Source organism: Natrix helvetica (assembly GCF_964273705.1).
Source record: "Natrix helvetica genome assembly, chromosome: 5".
Lineage (NCBI taxonomy): Eukaryota > Metazoa > Chordata > Lepidosauria > Squamata > Natricidae > Natrix > Natrix helvetica.
The window spans coordinates 147823298-147837135 of NC_138551.1; the positions used below are offsets into that span (position 1 = coordinate 147823298).

Here is a 13838-nt window from a genome sequence, read left to right on the forward strand (position 1 = left end):
CTTCTTTTTCTTTTTTTCCAGCCGCCTGAAGAAAGAGGGCGACAAGCAGTTGTAATACCTTATTTATTTGTGACGCTGACTACTCAAGTTCCTAGTCCTCGGGGGAGCAGTGGAATGTGTTTGAATCTCGAGAACTGCTGGGAAAGCAAAATTTCTCTTCCGGAGAGAACGTTCTTCTCTCTTTTCACACACGGAAAACACACAGCAGTCCCGTCCCCGTCCCCCCCACGCGTTTCGCCCGAAAAGCCAGACCTCACGAGACGTGAAATTGGTGCATATGTTCTATATAGCATTCATTTGTAGGAAAGATTTCTTCCAGAGCAGTCCAGGAGTCTCCTTGCATGACTAAACCTGTCAAAAGGCCTTTCTTTGTTTGTTGATTTTTGGAATGGGAGGAAGAAGAGGAAAAACAAAACAGAGCCGGAGAGAAATTAATCCAAATTAATTTCCTCAAGCAATCTTGGGACATTTGGTTTGGTTATGTTTTGGCTGTTGGTTTTATTCTTTTCTTTTTTCTTTCTTCATTTTGAGTAGGTGCTAGTTTCAGGTTCACGACCTCTTAACGCAGGGCCACTGTGCATAAAAAAAAAGGTATATTCAATTTATATATATATATACTTAAAAAATAATAATAAACCTCCGAGAATCGCAAGTAGTGGCTTTTACAACCTCTGAAAAAAATCCAAGTGCTATAATAGAATTTTTTAAAAAAGGAAAAAAAAATATCTACTTTTATTTTAATACATTGTAGGCAAACTTCATAATTTTAAAGAGAGCTTTGCGAGCATGGCTTTTTAAGTCTGTAAATAACTTTTTGGGGGGAGGGGTTAGGGGTTTTAAAAAAGATGATTATAATTTCATGAATTTCCTGATTATTAATATTATTATTATTATTTTTTGCCTCTTCTCCCAGCCCCGACTCCTGCCTCCTCCTCCTCATAAAATCATCTACTTCTTAAACCTGGTATTCACAAGAATATAGACTTGATTTTTTAAACAGATAAGAGGAATATATATATATATATATAAGCGACCCTTCGATTCAGGAAAAGGGAGCACCATATAAAATCAATAATTTCAGAACGGCTGGTCGGCGCGCAAGCATTAAAAGGAGTTGCAGGGATATTTTTTAAAAAAACGTATATTTTTTTTGCACACACACGTTAAATGTGCAACATTCTTTATTTAATTACTTTCGTTCCTCGCTCCTCCTCCAGTAGCTGGTTGTGTTGCAAAGCAGTTGTTTGAGCAGGAAGTCACACCTCGTTTCCAATTTATGGGTAGTTCACCTCATCGCCTCTTTTCATACACCCTCCTTTCCCTGATTTTATTGTTGTTGTTTTAAAAAAAAATCCCCAAAGTGTAGGAACATTGAAAGCTTTTTGGCCGTAAGCCCTAACTTTTCTTAGTTGGAGCATGTGAAATATTTCAGCCAGCCCGTAAATTTCAATCTCAATCATTTGAGAGAAGCTAAAATGGGTTAGCAGAGCGGTAGGTTTTCAAACCAGTTATGCAAAATGCAGGGTTGTTTTGTTTTTTTCTGGGCTGGCTGCAAATATAATTTTAAGTCACCCACCGTGGTTCAGGCAGGCTCTCTCCTCCCCTCCAGCCTCAAGTCGTGTTGGGAAGAGGAATAAATCAGAATTTTGCAACACTCAGGAACTTGCCGTTTGGTTAAGACGACTTCATTTCCGTGAGAATATTAACGCCAGCGTCCAGCTAAGCTACCTGGCCGTTGGCTGGAATCGCACTGTGAATCCTCACCCTTCCCACGGTTACGTCGGACAAGCTTTTAAATTTGGGAGGCCGATACAAAACGTGTGCTGCGTCACCAGTTCCCTTTTCGTTGCTCCTATCAAAAGCCTTTGCTGCACCGTGTCTCTTTCCACCCCCCTCCTCTTATTTTTGGGGGGAGGGGGAGCCAAGATTTCTGGTGCAAAGGCCATTTAAAAAAAAATAAACCCACCCGTTTTCTCAGGATAACCCTCTCCATCCTTCAAAATCCCCCCTCCCGAGCACTTTGCAGCCTGTCCATCGTCCCTTTCGCCCTAAAGGTTTTTTTGAAAAATAAATCCCAGCACCGACCTGCATCTCTGTTTCACAGGATAGATTTGGCTTGGCTCTTGGGGTGGGTCTTTTGGGGTGACCCCTCCCAGAATTAAACCTCAATCCACCTTGGCGACGTGATGCATCTGCCTTGCCTTACCTCAAAAGATACAAACGGTTGAATCCAGCCTTTGGGGGGGGGCGGGGGGAGAGAATGGGATTGAGAAGCAGGGAAAGCGTTTATTTTAATTTTATTTTTTTGCAACTCGGATGCAAAAAAAAGAAAAAAAAAGATGTATTTTTCCCACCGCCTCGCAAGACAAGCTAAAAAAAACTGAAGGAATCTTGAAAAGTTAATGCATTTTTTCTGGAGTGGAAAACACTAAAAAACAAAGCAGAATAGCTCCCAATAATTGTGAAAATCTTTCTTCCGTCTCCGTTCGTGCAAAGAGAAAAGTGAAATCTAATTTCAACAGGTAAACCTCGAGGCTTCAGGGATCTGCCTTAAATGTAGATCCCCTTTGGGGAAACGCGGACAGCAGAAGTTGCATTCTCAAGTCAAAGGTACCATCCTGTTGAATTCCCACCCGCCCTTCCATTTTTCCCCCTCCAATCTTCCAATTTAAATATTTTGAATCATTCCAGGGTGGGAAAAACCTTTTAAGAAGTGTTAACTTCTTCCCAATTTTAGCAATCGCCTTCCTCTGTTGCAGTCGATTTTTTTCCTTTGTGGATTAACATTTTTGCAGAACTTTTTCCATTTATTTTTTTGTTTTTATAATACATTTCTTCGTTTCTCTCATTCTGGTTGCCCACTCTCCTAGTTTGGGGCGGGCAATTATTTTTGTTCGTTTGTGTTTTATTTCATACCAACCCGTCTCTCGTTCAATGTTGTCCTTTATTCAAGCTCTCCCTTCTGACAACTACGTTTATATATATCTTGAGGTTTAGTGTATATATGAGTAGTTTGCCATGGGATAACACAGTGTAAAGCAGGATATAGAAAAAAAAAAACCAGGAGTTGTGAATTCTGTGTTCTCTCCATTTGAGTATTTTGTAATTTTTTTGAAATATTTGTGGACATAAATAAAAACCGAGCTACACTACCGTTTTGCCTTTTCTTTGTATATGTGGGGGTGGGAGGGGGTGTAAAAACTGGAGGTCACACGCGAAGGAGGCTCTTTTGCACACCCAACACCCATTTTGTCCACCATGGAGAAGTGAACGGGCAGCAAGGTAAAAGGGTTTTAGCAGGGATGATGGATGGTTTTCAGATGGCAGATATTCTGAAAATTATCTCAGATATTCGGAAAATTATCACCTCAGATATTCGGAAAATTATCACCTCAGATATTCTGAAAATTATCATCTCAGATATTCTGAAAATTATCACCTCAGATATTCTGAAAATAATCTCAGATATTCTGAAAATTATCATCTCAGATATTCTGAAAATAATTACGTTCTGAAAATAATCTCAGATATTCTGAAAAATAATCACAGATATTCTGAAAATTAAAATCTCAGTTATTCTGAAAATAATCTCAGATATTCTGAAAATAATCTCAGATATTCTGAAAATAATCTCATATTCTGAAAATTATAATAGCAGATATTCAGAAAATGATCTCAAATTCTGAAAATTATAAATTATATACAAATTCTGAAAATTATAATCTCAGATATTCTGAAGATTATAATTATAATCTCAGATATTCTGAAAATGATCTCAAATTCTGAAAGTTATAATCTCAGATATTCTGAAAATTATAATCTCAGATATTCTGAAAATTATAATCAGATATTCTGAAAATTATGATCTCAGATATTCTGAAAATAATTATGGTCAGAAAATAATCTCATATTGTGAAAATTATAATCTCAGATATTCTGAAAATTATAATCTCAGATATTCTGAAAATGATCTCAAATTCTGAAAATTATAATCTCAGATATTCTGAAAATTATAATCTCAGATATTCTGAAAATGATCTCAAATTCTGAATATTATAATCTCAGATATTCTGAAAATTATGATCTCAGATATTCTGAAAATAATTATGGTCAGAAAATAATCTCAGATATTGTGAAAATTATAATCTCAGATATTGTGAAAATTATAATCTCAGATATTCTGAAAATAATTAGCATGTTCAGAAAATAATCTCAGATATTCTGAAAATTATAACCTCAGATATTCTGAAAATAATCTCAGATCTTCTGAAAATTATAATAGCAGATCTTCTGAAAATAATAAGAGCATGAAAAAATAATAATCTCCAGGATGCTTAGATTCCTGTTTGAAGAGTGTTTAGAAATGGGGAGTTGAAAGTCAACACCTTTTTCCCTTCCTTTTCTACGCTTCCCTTCTTTTTCCTACAAATTGCTTTTGTATTTAATATTATAAACTAATAAAAACTATAAACGATAAACAGGGAGGGGGGGAAGGTATTTTAGGCTGAAAGGTGAAATGCCTGTGGATGTATAAAATGAGGTGGGGGGGAGGGGGGGGAGATCTCCCCTCAAGGAGCTTGCAGTCTGCAGCATTTTTATTTTGACGTCATTTATTTAGAGGTCAATATTTTAAAAACTGCCCATTTTCCTGAGGACGGAGAGGCGTTTAAGGGCCCTCCTCACCCTTTCCCAAATGGCAGTTTAAAATAATTGGGGGCGGGGGGGTTAATGATATATATATTTTAATTTATCAGACCCAAACACCCTCATTTTGCACGCCTGTCTGTGTGTATACAGCTACCCTGCTTGAAATTGCCTGCATCCTCAGGCGCTACCTTAATTTTATCTGTTGGTTCGTTCGTTTCTTAAGCCTTCCCGTCTTAACCACAGGTTAAACCCTGAATCCTTGTTAGGTCCTGGTTTGAGATTTGAAGGATTTTTAAGTTTTCACCTATAATAGCTTTGACCAAAATGGCAGAGATGCGGTTTAAACTGGACGATTGACCGTCATATGAGTTGTCCAGACCTCTACCCTTCCTTCAGCCTTCCTGAGAGCTTTGGACTATACCACCACCACCCCCATAATCCCCAGCCCCCCAGGAACCCAAAAGCCACTCCATCCCAAGCCTATTGCCCCCTCCCCTCAGGTGCCCACAGGTGGGGGCTCGTTCCCTTGGTGAAGGGCAGGCACCAAACGCCTCAGACGCCAGCCAAAGGCCCCATTTGGGCCCCTCTTTGGCCCCTGCTGAGCCAGGCCGGCCTTCAAATGTCTCTCGGGGTACGTGAGGTGCCCCATGGGAGGGATTCTGGGCCCTCATTGGTTCCTTCCCCCCCCTCCAAAGGGGCTTTGGGGGGTGCCCTTTCCTCACAACAACCCTGCAAGGCAGGCCCCCACGTGGCCCAAAGGTGAGTTTGCAGAAGAGGGGCTGCACCACAAAGAGGAGGCCTCAGCCCTCGAAGTAGCAAGGACAATGAGGACTAGCCACACCCAGGCACAGGTCATTCACTCTCTTATTAAGAGCGGGCAGCTGGTTCAGTCACCATGGCGGTTTAAAAGAAGAGACAGGGGCTGCCTCTGTGTGTGTGTGATTTATTTATTTATTGTGTGCCTTTATTATTTTTACAAATAATTCAAGGGTGGCAAACACACCTTCCTCGTATTTTCCCCACCACAACAACCCTGTGAGGTAGGCTACGCTGACAGAGAGGGTGGGGAGGCCACCGGCCCAAAGTCACCCAGTCAACTTTCATGGCTAAGGCGGGGTTTGAACTACTCGTCTCCTGTCTTTCTAGTCTGAAAGGTGCCTTAACTAACTACTAGCCTGAAATGGCTCCCTGGGGGTGGTTCTTATGCTTGTTTTATTATTTCATTTTATTAAACTGGCTGGTTGTTTATTATGCCTTGGAGTCGGCCTTCACTCCGGGCGCCCCCCCCCCCCATCCCTGCAGATCGGTATTCATGATGGCCAACAAAACTGTCACTCAAGGCCAACCTTCTCACTTCGGCCATCAGCAGCAGCCACCCTCTCCAGCATCAAACATCGGAGGGGCTGCTGCCCCACCTCCCCCAAACTCACTCCTGTGAGTGTGCATGCACACACCCGTTCAGATACAGGTTGGGTGGGAAATGGCAGAGAGTGTGGGGGGTTGGGGAAGGAGGTTGGAAGGAAGATAGGGAAGAGGGAGGGATAGAGGAGGGAGAAGGATAGATGGATGGATACGAATAGAGGGAGAGAGATGGATGATAGAGGGATGGATGGATGGATGGATGGATACGGATAGAGGATGGGGAGAGATGGATGATTGATAGATGATAGAGAGGATGGGAAAAGATGGATGGATAGATATAGATAGATTAGGTAGGTAGGTAGGTAGGTAGATAATAGAGAGATAGATGATAGATAGATGATAGATAGATAGAGAAATGGATATTAGATAGATAATAGATAGATAGATGATACATAGATAGATGATAGATAGATAGATAGATAGATAGATAGATAGATAGATGATAGATAAATAGATAATAGATTAGATAAATATTAGAGATAGCTAGATAATAGATTAGATAGATAGATAGATAGATAGATAGATAGATAGATAGATGATAGATAGATAGATAGATAGATAGATGATAGATAGATAGATAGATAGATAGATAGATAGATAGATAGATGATAGATTAGATAGATAATAGATTAGGTAAATAGATAAATATTAGATAGATACATCGATAAATAGATAATAGATTAGATAAATAGATAAATATTAGAGATAGCTAGATAATAGATTAGATAGATAGATAATAGATTAGATAGATAATAGATTAGGTAAATAGATACATATTAGATAGATAGATTGATAAATAGATAATAGATTAGATAAATAGATAAATATTAGAGATAGCTAGATAATAGATTAGATAGATAATAGATTAGATAGATAATAGATTAGGTAAATAGATACATATTAGATAGATAGATTGATAAATAGATAATAGATTAGATAAATAGATAAATATTAGAGATAGCTAGATAATAGATTAGATAGATAATAGATTAGGTAAATAGATAAATATTAGATAGATGATAGATAGATAGATAGATAGATAGATAGATAGATGATAGATAGATAGATAGATAGATAGATAGATAGATAGATAAATAGATAATAGATTAGATAAATAGATAAATATTAGAGATAGCTAGATAATAGATTAGATAGATAGATAATAGATTAGATAGATAATAGATTAGGTAAATAGATAAATATTAGATAGATAGATAAAATAAGATAAGATAGATGAAATAGAGCAAGGAAAGAAGGACCCCACTTAATCCATATAAAAGTTGATTTCGCCTTGCCCAAACTGGCTAATTCGTATCCCAGGTCACGGAAGCAGCTTTAGCAAACATTGTACATTTACAACAGGTTCGGATTTTCCTGATGTTTCTCCTCACCCTCCTCCCAGACAAAAGCCCCCACCCCACCCCCAAATCATTTCAAACAACCTGGGATTAATGGCCTGGAGCTCCCTATGCAGGTGGGTGTGACGAAGATCTGAGGGGGGGGTCTCCCTTTGTACAGCAAAACGTACCCTGTTCACCCCCAGCCCTCTTCGGGATATCTACATTTAATTGTAGGGCCGGCAATTTATTCCAATTTTAAGACATTGGCATCCTAAATGAGTAGGATGACCAGTAATTTCTTTGCAATTTCTCTCTCTCTTTTTTCTTTTGTGTATATTCCAGGCTGCCTAATGCTTTTCCCCAGGGCTGGGAATCTTCTGAATTGAAATGCGGGTTCCTGTCCTCCTCCATCTGGCACTTGTCTCCCACCCACCCCTCCCAGTGGAAGAAAATAGAAGGTAATCAATTTTTATTCACCCCAAGCCAAGACTTAATTGTTAATTCTGATTTGTTCATAGACAGCTAAGGAGCCACACTATGTATTTGTATATGTCACGGCTTTACTTTCAAACTCTCCTTAAATGCAAATCTTTGTTGTTGTTAGTTGTGAAGTCATGTCTGACCCATAGCAACCCCATGGACAATGTTCCTCCAGGCCTTCCTGTCCACTACCATCCTCTGGAGTCCACTTAAGCTCACACCGACTGCTTCAGTGACTTCCTCCAGCCACCTCCTTCTCTGTCGCCCCCTCCTTCTTTTGCCCTCCATCGTTCCCAGCATGAGGCTCTTCTCCAGGGAGTCCTTCTTCCTTCTCATTAGGTGGCCAAAGTATTGGAGTTTCCTCTTCAGGATCTGGCCTTCTAAAGAGCAGTCAGGGTTGATCTCCTCTAGGACTGACTGGTTGGATTGCCTTGCAGTCCAAGGGACTCACAGGCATCTTCTCCAGCACCAGAGTTCAAAGGCCTCCATTTTTTGGCGCTCAGCCTTCCTTATGGTCCAACTTTCACAGCCATCCATTGCAACTGGGAAAACCATAGCTGTGACTATACGCACTTTTGTTGGCAGGGTAATGTCTCTGCTTTTTAGGATGCTGTCTAGATTTTCCATTGCTTTCCTCCCAAGGAGCAAGCCTCTTTTAATTTCTTGGCTGCAGTAGCCATCTGCAGTGATCTTAGAGCCCAGGAAAATAAAACCGGTCCCTACCTCCATTTCTTAGGTTTAGGTTTATTTGGATTTATATGCCGCCCTTCTTCAAAAGGACTCAGGGCGGTGTACAACATTAAAAACACACATCACAAAAGTTTAAAAAAGATTAAATCCATTTCCACATCTATTTGCCAGGAATTGAGAGGGCCAGATGCCATGATCTTGGTTTTCTTAATGTTGACTAGGAGACTTAGCAGAGTGTTGTAAAATGCAAATAAGGAGTCTTAGCAAAGTGTTTTTAAATGCATATAGGAGCCTTAGCAGGGTGTTTTTAAATGCAAATAAGAGTCTTAGCAGAGTGTTTTAAAATGCAAAGAGTCTTATAACAGTGTTTTTTTTAAACTCTTCCACTTTAGGATATGCGGACTTCAACTCCCAGAATTCCGCAGCTGCAGAATTCTGGGAGTTGAAGTCCGCATATCTTAAGTGACCCAGTTTGAAAAACACTCCTTGAGCTGCTTTTTTTACAGTAGAACACCAGAGGGCGCACTTGCTCCATTTTCTTTGTGTGTGTATGTGTTTGCTGGCTGATTTATTTATTTTTTTGCAATCCTTCAAATTTTGCTCCTGAAAAGGGGCATCAAACTCTCCTGGAAGCCATTCATGAGTCACCTGGGGCTTTAAAAAGTCAGCCTCTTTGACTCCCAGGTAAATAGGGGGTGAGGAATTCTCAAGTTTTGTAGCTTGAGCTGAAAGAGGAAGCGGGTGCCAGCATTAACACAACACACCTTAGATATTTGAAAGACAAGCTTTATCCAGGCCAATCTGAACTCCTTTCAACTTCGGGTAAGTTGAAACCTGCGTGGTTGGTGGCTTTATATATTGCAAGAACCCCAGCTTGGTGGTGGGTTAGAGGATAAACTTAACTGCCTTTCCACAAATCCAGAAAAGGGTTGTTTCCACCGTCTGGCTACTTATTTGTACAAACCAGCTAGCAACTAAATGTGTAGATAGGTAGGTAGATAGGTAGATAGGTAGATATTAGATAGGTAGATAGGTAGAGATAGATAGATAGATAGATAGATAGATAGATAGATAGATAGATAGATAGATAGATAGATAGATAGATAGATAGATAGATAGATAGATGATAGATAGATATAGATTAGATAGATAGATAGATAGATAGATAGATGATAGATAGATGATATAGATAGATAGATAGATGATAGATAGATAGATAGATGATAGATAGATAGATAGATAGATAGATAGATAGATGATAGATAGATGATAGTTAGAGATAGAGATAGATAGATAGATAGATAGATAGATAGATATAGATTAGATAGATAGATAGATAGATAGATAGAGATAGATAGATAGATAGATAGATAGATAGATAGATAGATGATAGATAGAGATAGAGATGGATAGATAGATAGATAGATAGATAGATAGATAGAAATAGATAGATAGATAGATATAGATTAGATAGATAGATAGATAGAGATAGATAGATAGATAGATAGATAGATGATAGATAGAGATAGAGATGGATAGATAGATAGATAGATGATAGATAGATAGATAGATGATAGATGATGATAGATAGATAGATAGATAGATAGATAGATGATAGATAGATATAGATTAGATAGATAGATAGATAGATAGATAGATAGATAGATGATAGATAGATGATATAGATAGATAGATAGATGATAGATAGATAGATAGATAGATAGATAGATAGATAGTTAGATAGATAGATAGATGATAGATAGATGATAGTTAGAGATAGAGATAGATAGATAGATAGATAGATAGATAGATAGATAGATAGATAGATAGATAGATAGATATAGATATAGATTAGATAGATAGATAGATAAATAGATAGAGATAGATAGATAGATAGATAGATAGATGATAGATAGAGATAGAGATGGATAGATAGATAGATAGATAGATAGATAGATAGAAAGAGATAGATAGATAGATAGATATAGATTAGATAGATAGATAGAGATAGATAGATAGATAGATAGATAGATGATAGATAGAGATAGAGATGGATAGATAGATAGATAGATGATAGATAGATAGATAGATGATAGATGATGATAGATAGATAGATAGATAGATAGATGATAGATAGATAGATAGATAGATAGATAGATGATAGATAGATAGATAAGATTGATTGATTTGCATGCTCCCTAATTGTCGGCGCTTCATCACTGGAGGCCTTCAAGAAACTGGACTGCCATTTGTCAGAAAAATGCTGTAGGGTTTCCTGCTTAGGCTGGCGGTTAGACTACATGATCTACAAGGTCCCTTCCAACTCTGTTAATCTGTTATGTGTTAACCCCCTGCTCAAGAAGGAGGGCCTATACCTTTTCAAACAAGTCACTGTCGTCTCTTCTTGAAAGCCTCCAGTGATGAAGCACCCACAGCTTCTGGTGGCAAGATTAATTGTTCTAACTGTCAGGAAATTTCTCCTTAATTCCAGGTTGCTGCTCTCCTTGATTAGTTTCCATCCATTGTTTCTTGTCCTATCTTCAGATGCTTTGGAGAATAGCTTGACTCCCTCTTCTTTGTGGCAGCTCCTCAAATATTGGAAGACTGCTATCATGTCTCCCCTGGTCCTTCTCTTCATTAAGCTAGACATGCCCAGTTCTTGCAGCCTTTCTTCGTATGTTTTAGCCTCCAGGCCTTCAATCTTCTTAGTTGTTCTTCTTTGCACTTTTTCCAAAGTCTCAACATCTTTTTTGTGACAGGATCAAAACCGGATGCAGGATTCCAGGCGTGGCCTGGCATACTTTCACATTAGGAAATAAGTAAGAATAATATATGTTGCCCTCTGAAGAGAGGAGAGAGGGGTATGTGACTCTTCAGCCTGGCATCTAAAACTTTTTTTAAATAGATGGGTTCTTTGCAATTATTATTAAAAGGATTTGCCTGCTCCAGTGACCAAATTTGCTACAGAAAGAGTGCCTTGTTTCATTTTGGACAGCAGGGGGCAGTCCAGCCACACAAAACTAGCATTTCTGGGAAATGCCACTTATTTGCAATTTTCTCAGTGATTATTTTTCTTTTCCACCCTCCTTTTGGAAGTACAGCTGTACTGTACTGAAAGCCCAGCCTTCCTTCAGGGGCTCATTCAGAACAGATTTTCTGCCCTTGCCAGTTTCCCACAGGTGGCATTCAGAGTCAGGGGCAGCAGACTGAATGCCCCACGTTTTTAATGCCCTACAAAATGGGGGTTGGACCTCACCTCGGTGGATTATATCGTGATGTATATTCCGTGCAAAGTGATGCTTATATTTTAGGAGCTTAGATTTCCTTGAATCATCCATTCCTATAAATATAAGACGGCGGGATTTATTTTTCCCGAAACTTCCATAACAGTTCTTCATATATGCTTTGGAAGAATAGAGTTTTAAAATCAGGAGCAATGATAGCTCTAGGTAATTCATTGGGATTGATATGAACAGGATAGTGGTGTTAGAATTGTAGAATCTTGGAAAAGTCCCTTGAGGCCATCCAGTCTGACCCGTTGCACAGGACTGGAATCCAAATTAAAGCACCTGAGACTGTTGTTAAATGTTTGCCTATTCTGCATCCTGCACTCTAGAGCAAGAAAGGACTGTTCTAACACTCTTCCAGGTACCTAACGGTTTTACAGCATGCTAAAATGTAATTTTAACGTTGGTTATATGTTTGGATAACTGTGTTGCAAGAATTTCAGGCCTTTTGATAATGGAATGGAATTCAGAATAGAATGCAATAGAATAGAATGCAATAGGAATAGGAATAGGAAGAGAAGATAACAGAACAGAACAGAACAGAACAGAGCAGAAGTCCAAGTGTGATTGGACACACAAGGAATTTGTCTTTGGTGCAGATGCTCTTAGTGTACATAAAGAAAAATAGAATAGAATACATTCATTAAGAATCATAAGATACAACCCTTAGTGATAGTCATAGGTTATTAATAAGCCATCAAATTATACACGGAAATAAATAAAACAATATAAATTTTAAAGATACAAGCAACATGGTTATAGTCATAAATGGGAAGAGATAGGTACTAGGAAGGATGAGAAGAATAAGAGTAATATAATGGTTTAATTCCATGACCAGTTTAAGTGTATTGTCTGAACGGATACACACCTAAGTTCCCCTCTCCAACTTTAACAGAGTAACAGAGTTGGAGGGGATCTTAGAGGTCTTCTAGTCTAATCTATACCATTTCCAGACAAACAGCTGCCTGGCCTCCAGGCATGAAGCACTCACAACTTCCGAAGGCAAACAGTTCCAGCAGTTTATTGTGACTTTGTTAGCCTGTCTCTTTGTCTTTTTGAAATTGCATCAGGCCTTCTTTCAATCCCATCCACTCTAGGGTGAATCCACGAGGACTAGAAACCTGGTCAAACTTCTCACCTCCAATCCACACCGTTTCTCGATCAGTGGGGGAGCTTGTCCTGTGTATTTGCCTAATAGGTGCGGGTCTTCTCTGCTCCGGCTTCATCGCCCAACCCATCCAGCTGCAAAACCACAGCTTGATCCCATTAACTTCCCTACGTGGAGTCACCCATTTGAAGCGGCCTTCCCTCCCCCACCCCTCCCCAGATCTGAGGCGGTGGATCCAGCTGTGTTTGCTTGACTGTTTCCAGGCACAGCTGGCGAGCAGCGAGCGAGGAAACAGCCAAGCTGAGCGAGACAGGAGGGGAAATTCCAAACAGGAATTCTGCCTTGGCTGCAAAACCCCTTTTTCTTTTGCTCCAGCCTGGCCATCCATCTTAGCTGTCAGCGGGGACTGGCCTTCGCCGTGGCAAGTCTGTAAGCGCCAGGGCGCGTCTGGTCCGTTTCTGATGCAAAACCCCTGGAAATAGCCCGGCCACGCATTCTCTAGCCAGCCCGTTTTGTCTTGCCAAGTTCGAGTCTTGGAGCGAGGGTGTGAGCCAGAGTTTTGCTGCGCCTCCATAAATATTCTGGACCAGGAAAAGTCCAGTCCCGCTTTGAGAAAAGAGATTTTGCAACCAGCCCCCGTTTTGTTTAGACACTTTTATTACTTTAATTCTTGCAAAATGCACGGATTTATTTTCTGCTTCCCTCCCTCCCTCTCTCTTTCTCTCTCTGTCTGTCTCGCTCTCTGTCTCTGTTTTTGCTTTCTGGTTTCTTGGAATGGCTTGGTGGGTAGCAAGGGTTTTGAAAGTTCTGGTTTTCAAAATGCCCTTTGAAAAGGAAAGCAAAAGCATATCGAATCGACATTCT

General features: G+C 39.4%; 1 protein-coding gene across 7 annotated transcripts in view; it reads left to right on the forward strand.

The window, feature by feature from the left end:
- RERE (arginine-glutamic acid dipeptide repeats) overlaps positions 1–3154 on the forward strand; it is a 291780-nt gene extending 288626 nt beyond the window's left edge. For all 7 annotated transcript variants that reach the window (XM_081954888.1, XM_081954889.1, XM_081954886.1 and 4 more), the window contains one exon: positions 22–3154. In XM_081954888.1, coding sequence (XP_081811014.1) covers positions 22–55 — 34 coding nt within the window. In that variant the 3' untranslated portion in view covers positions 56–3154. The remainder of the gene's footprint in view (positions 1–21) is intronic.
- The last annotated feature ends 10684 nt before the right edge of the window (positions 3155–13838 follow it).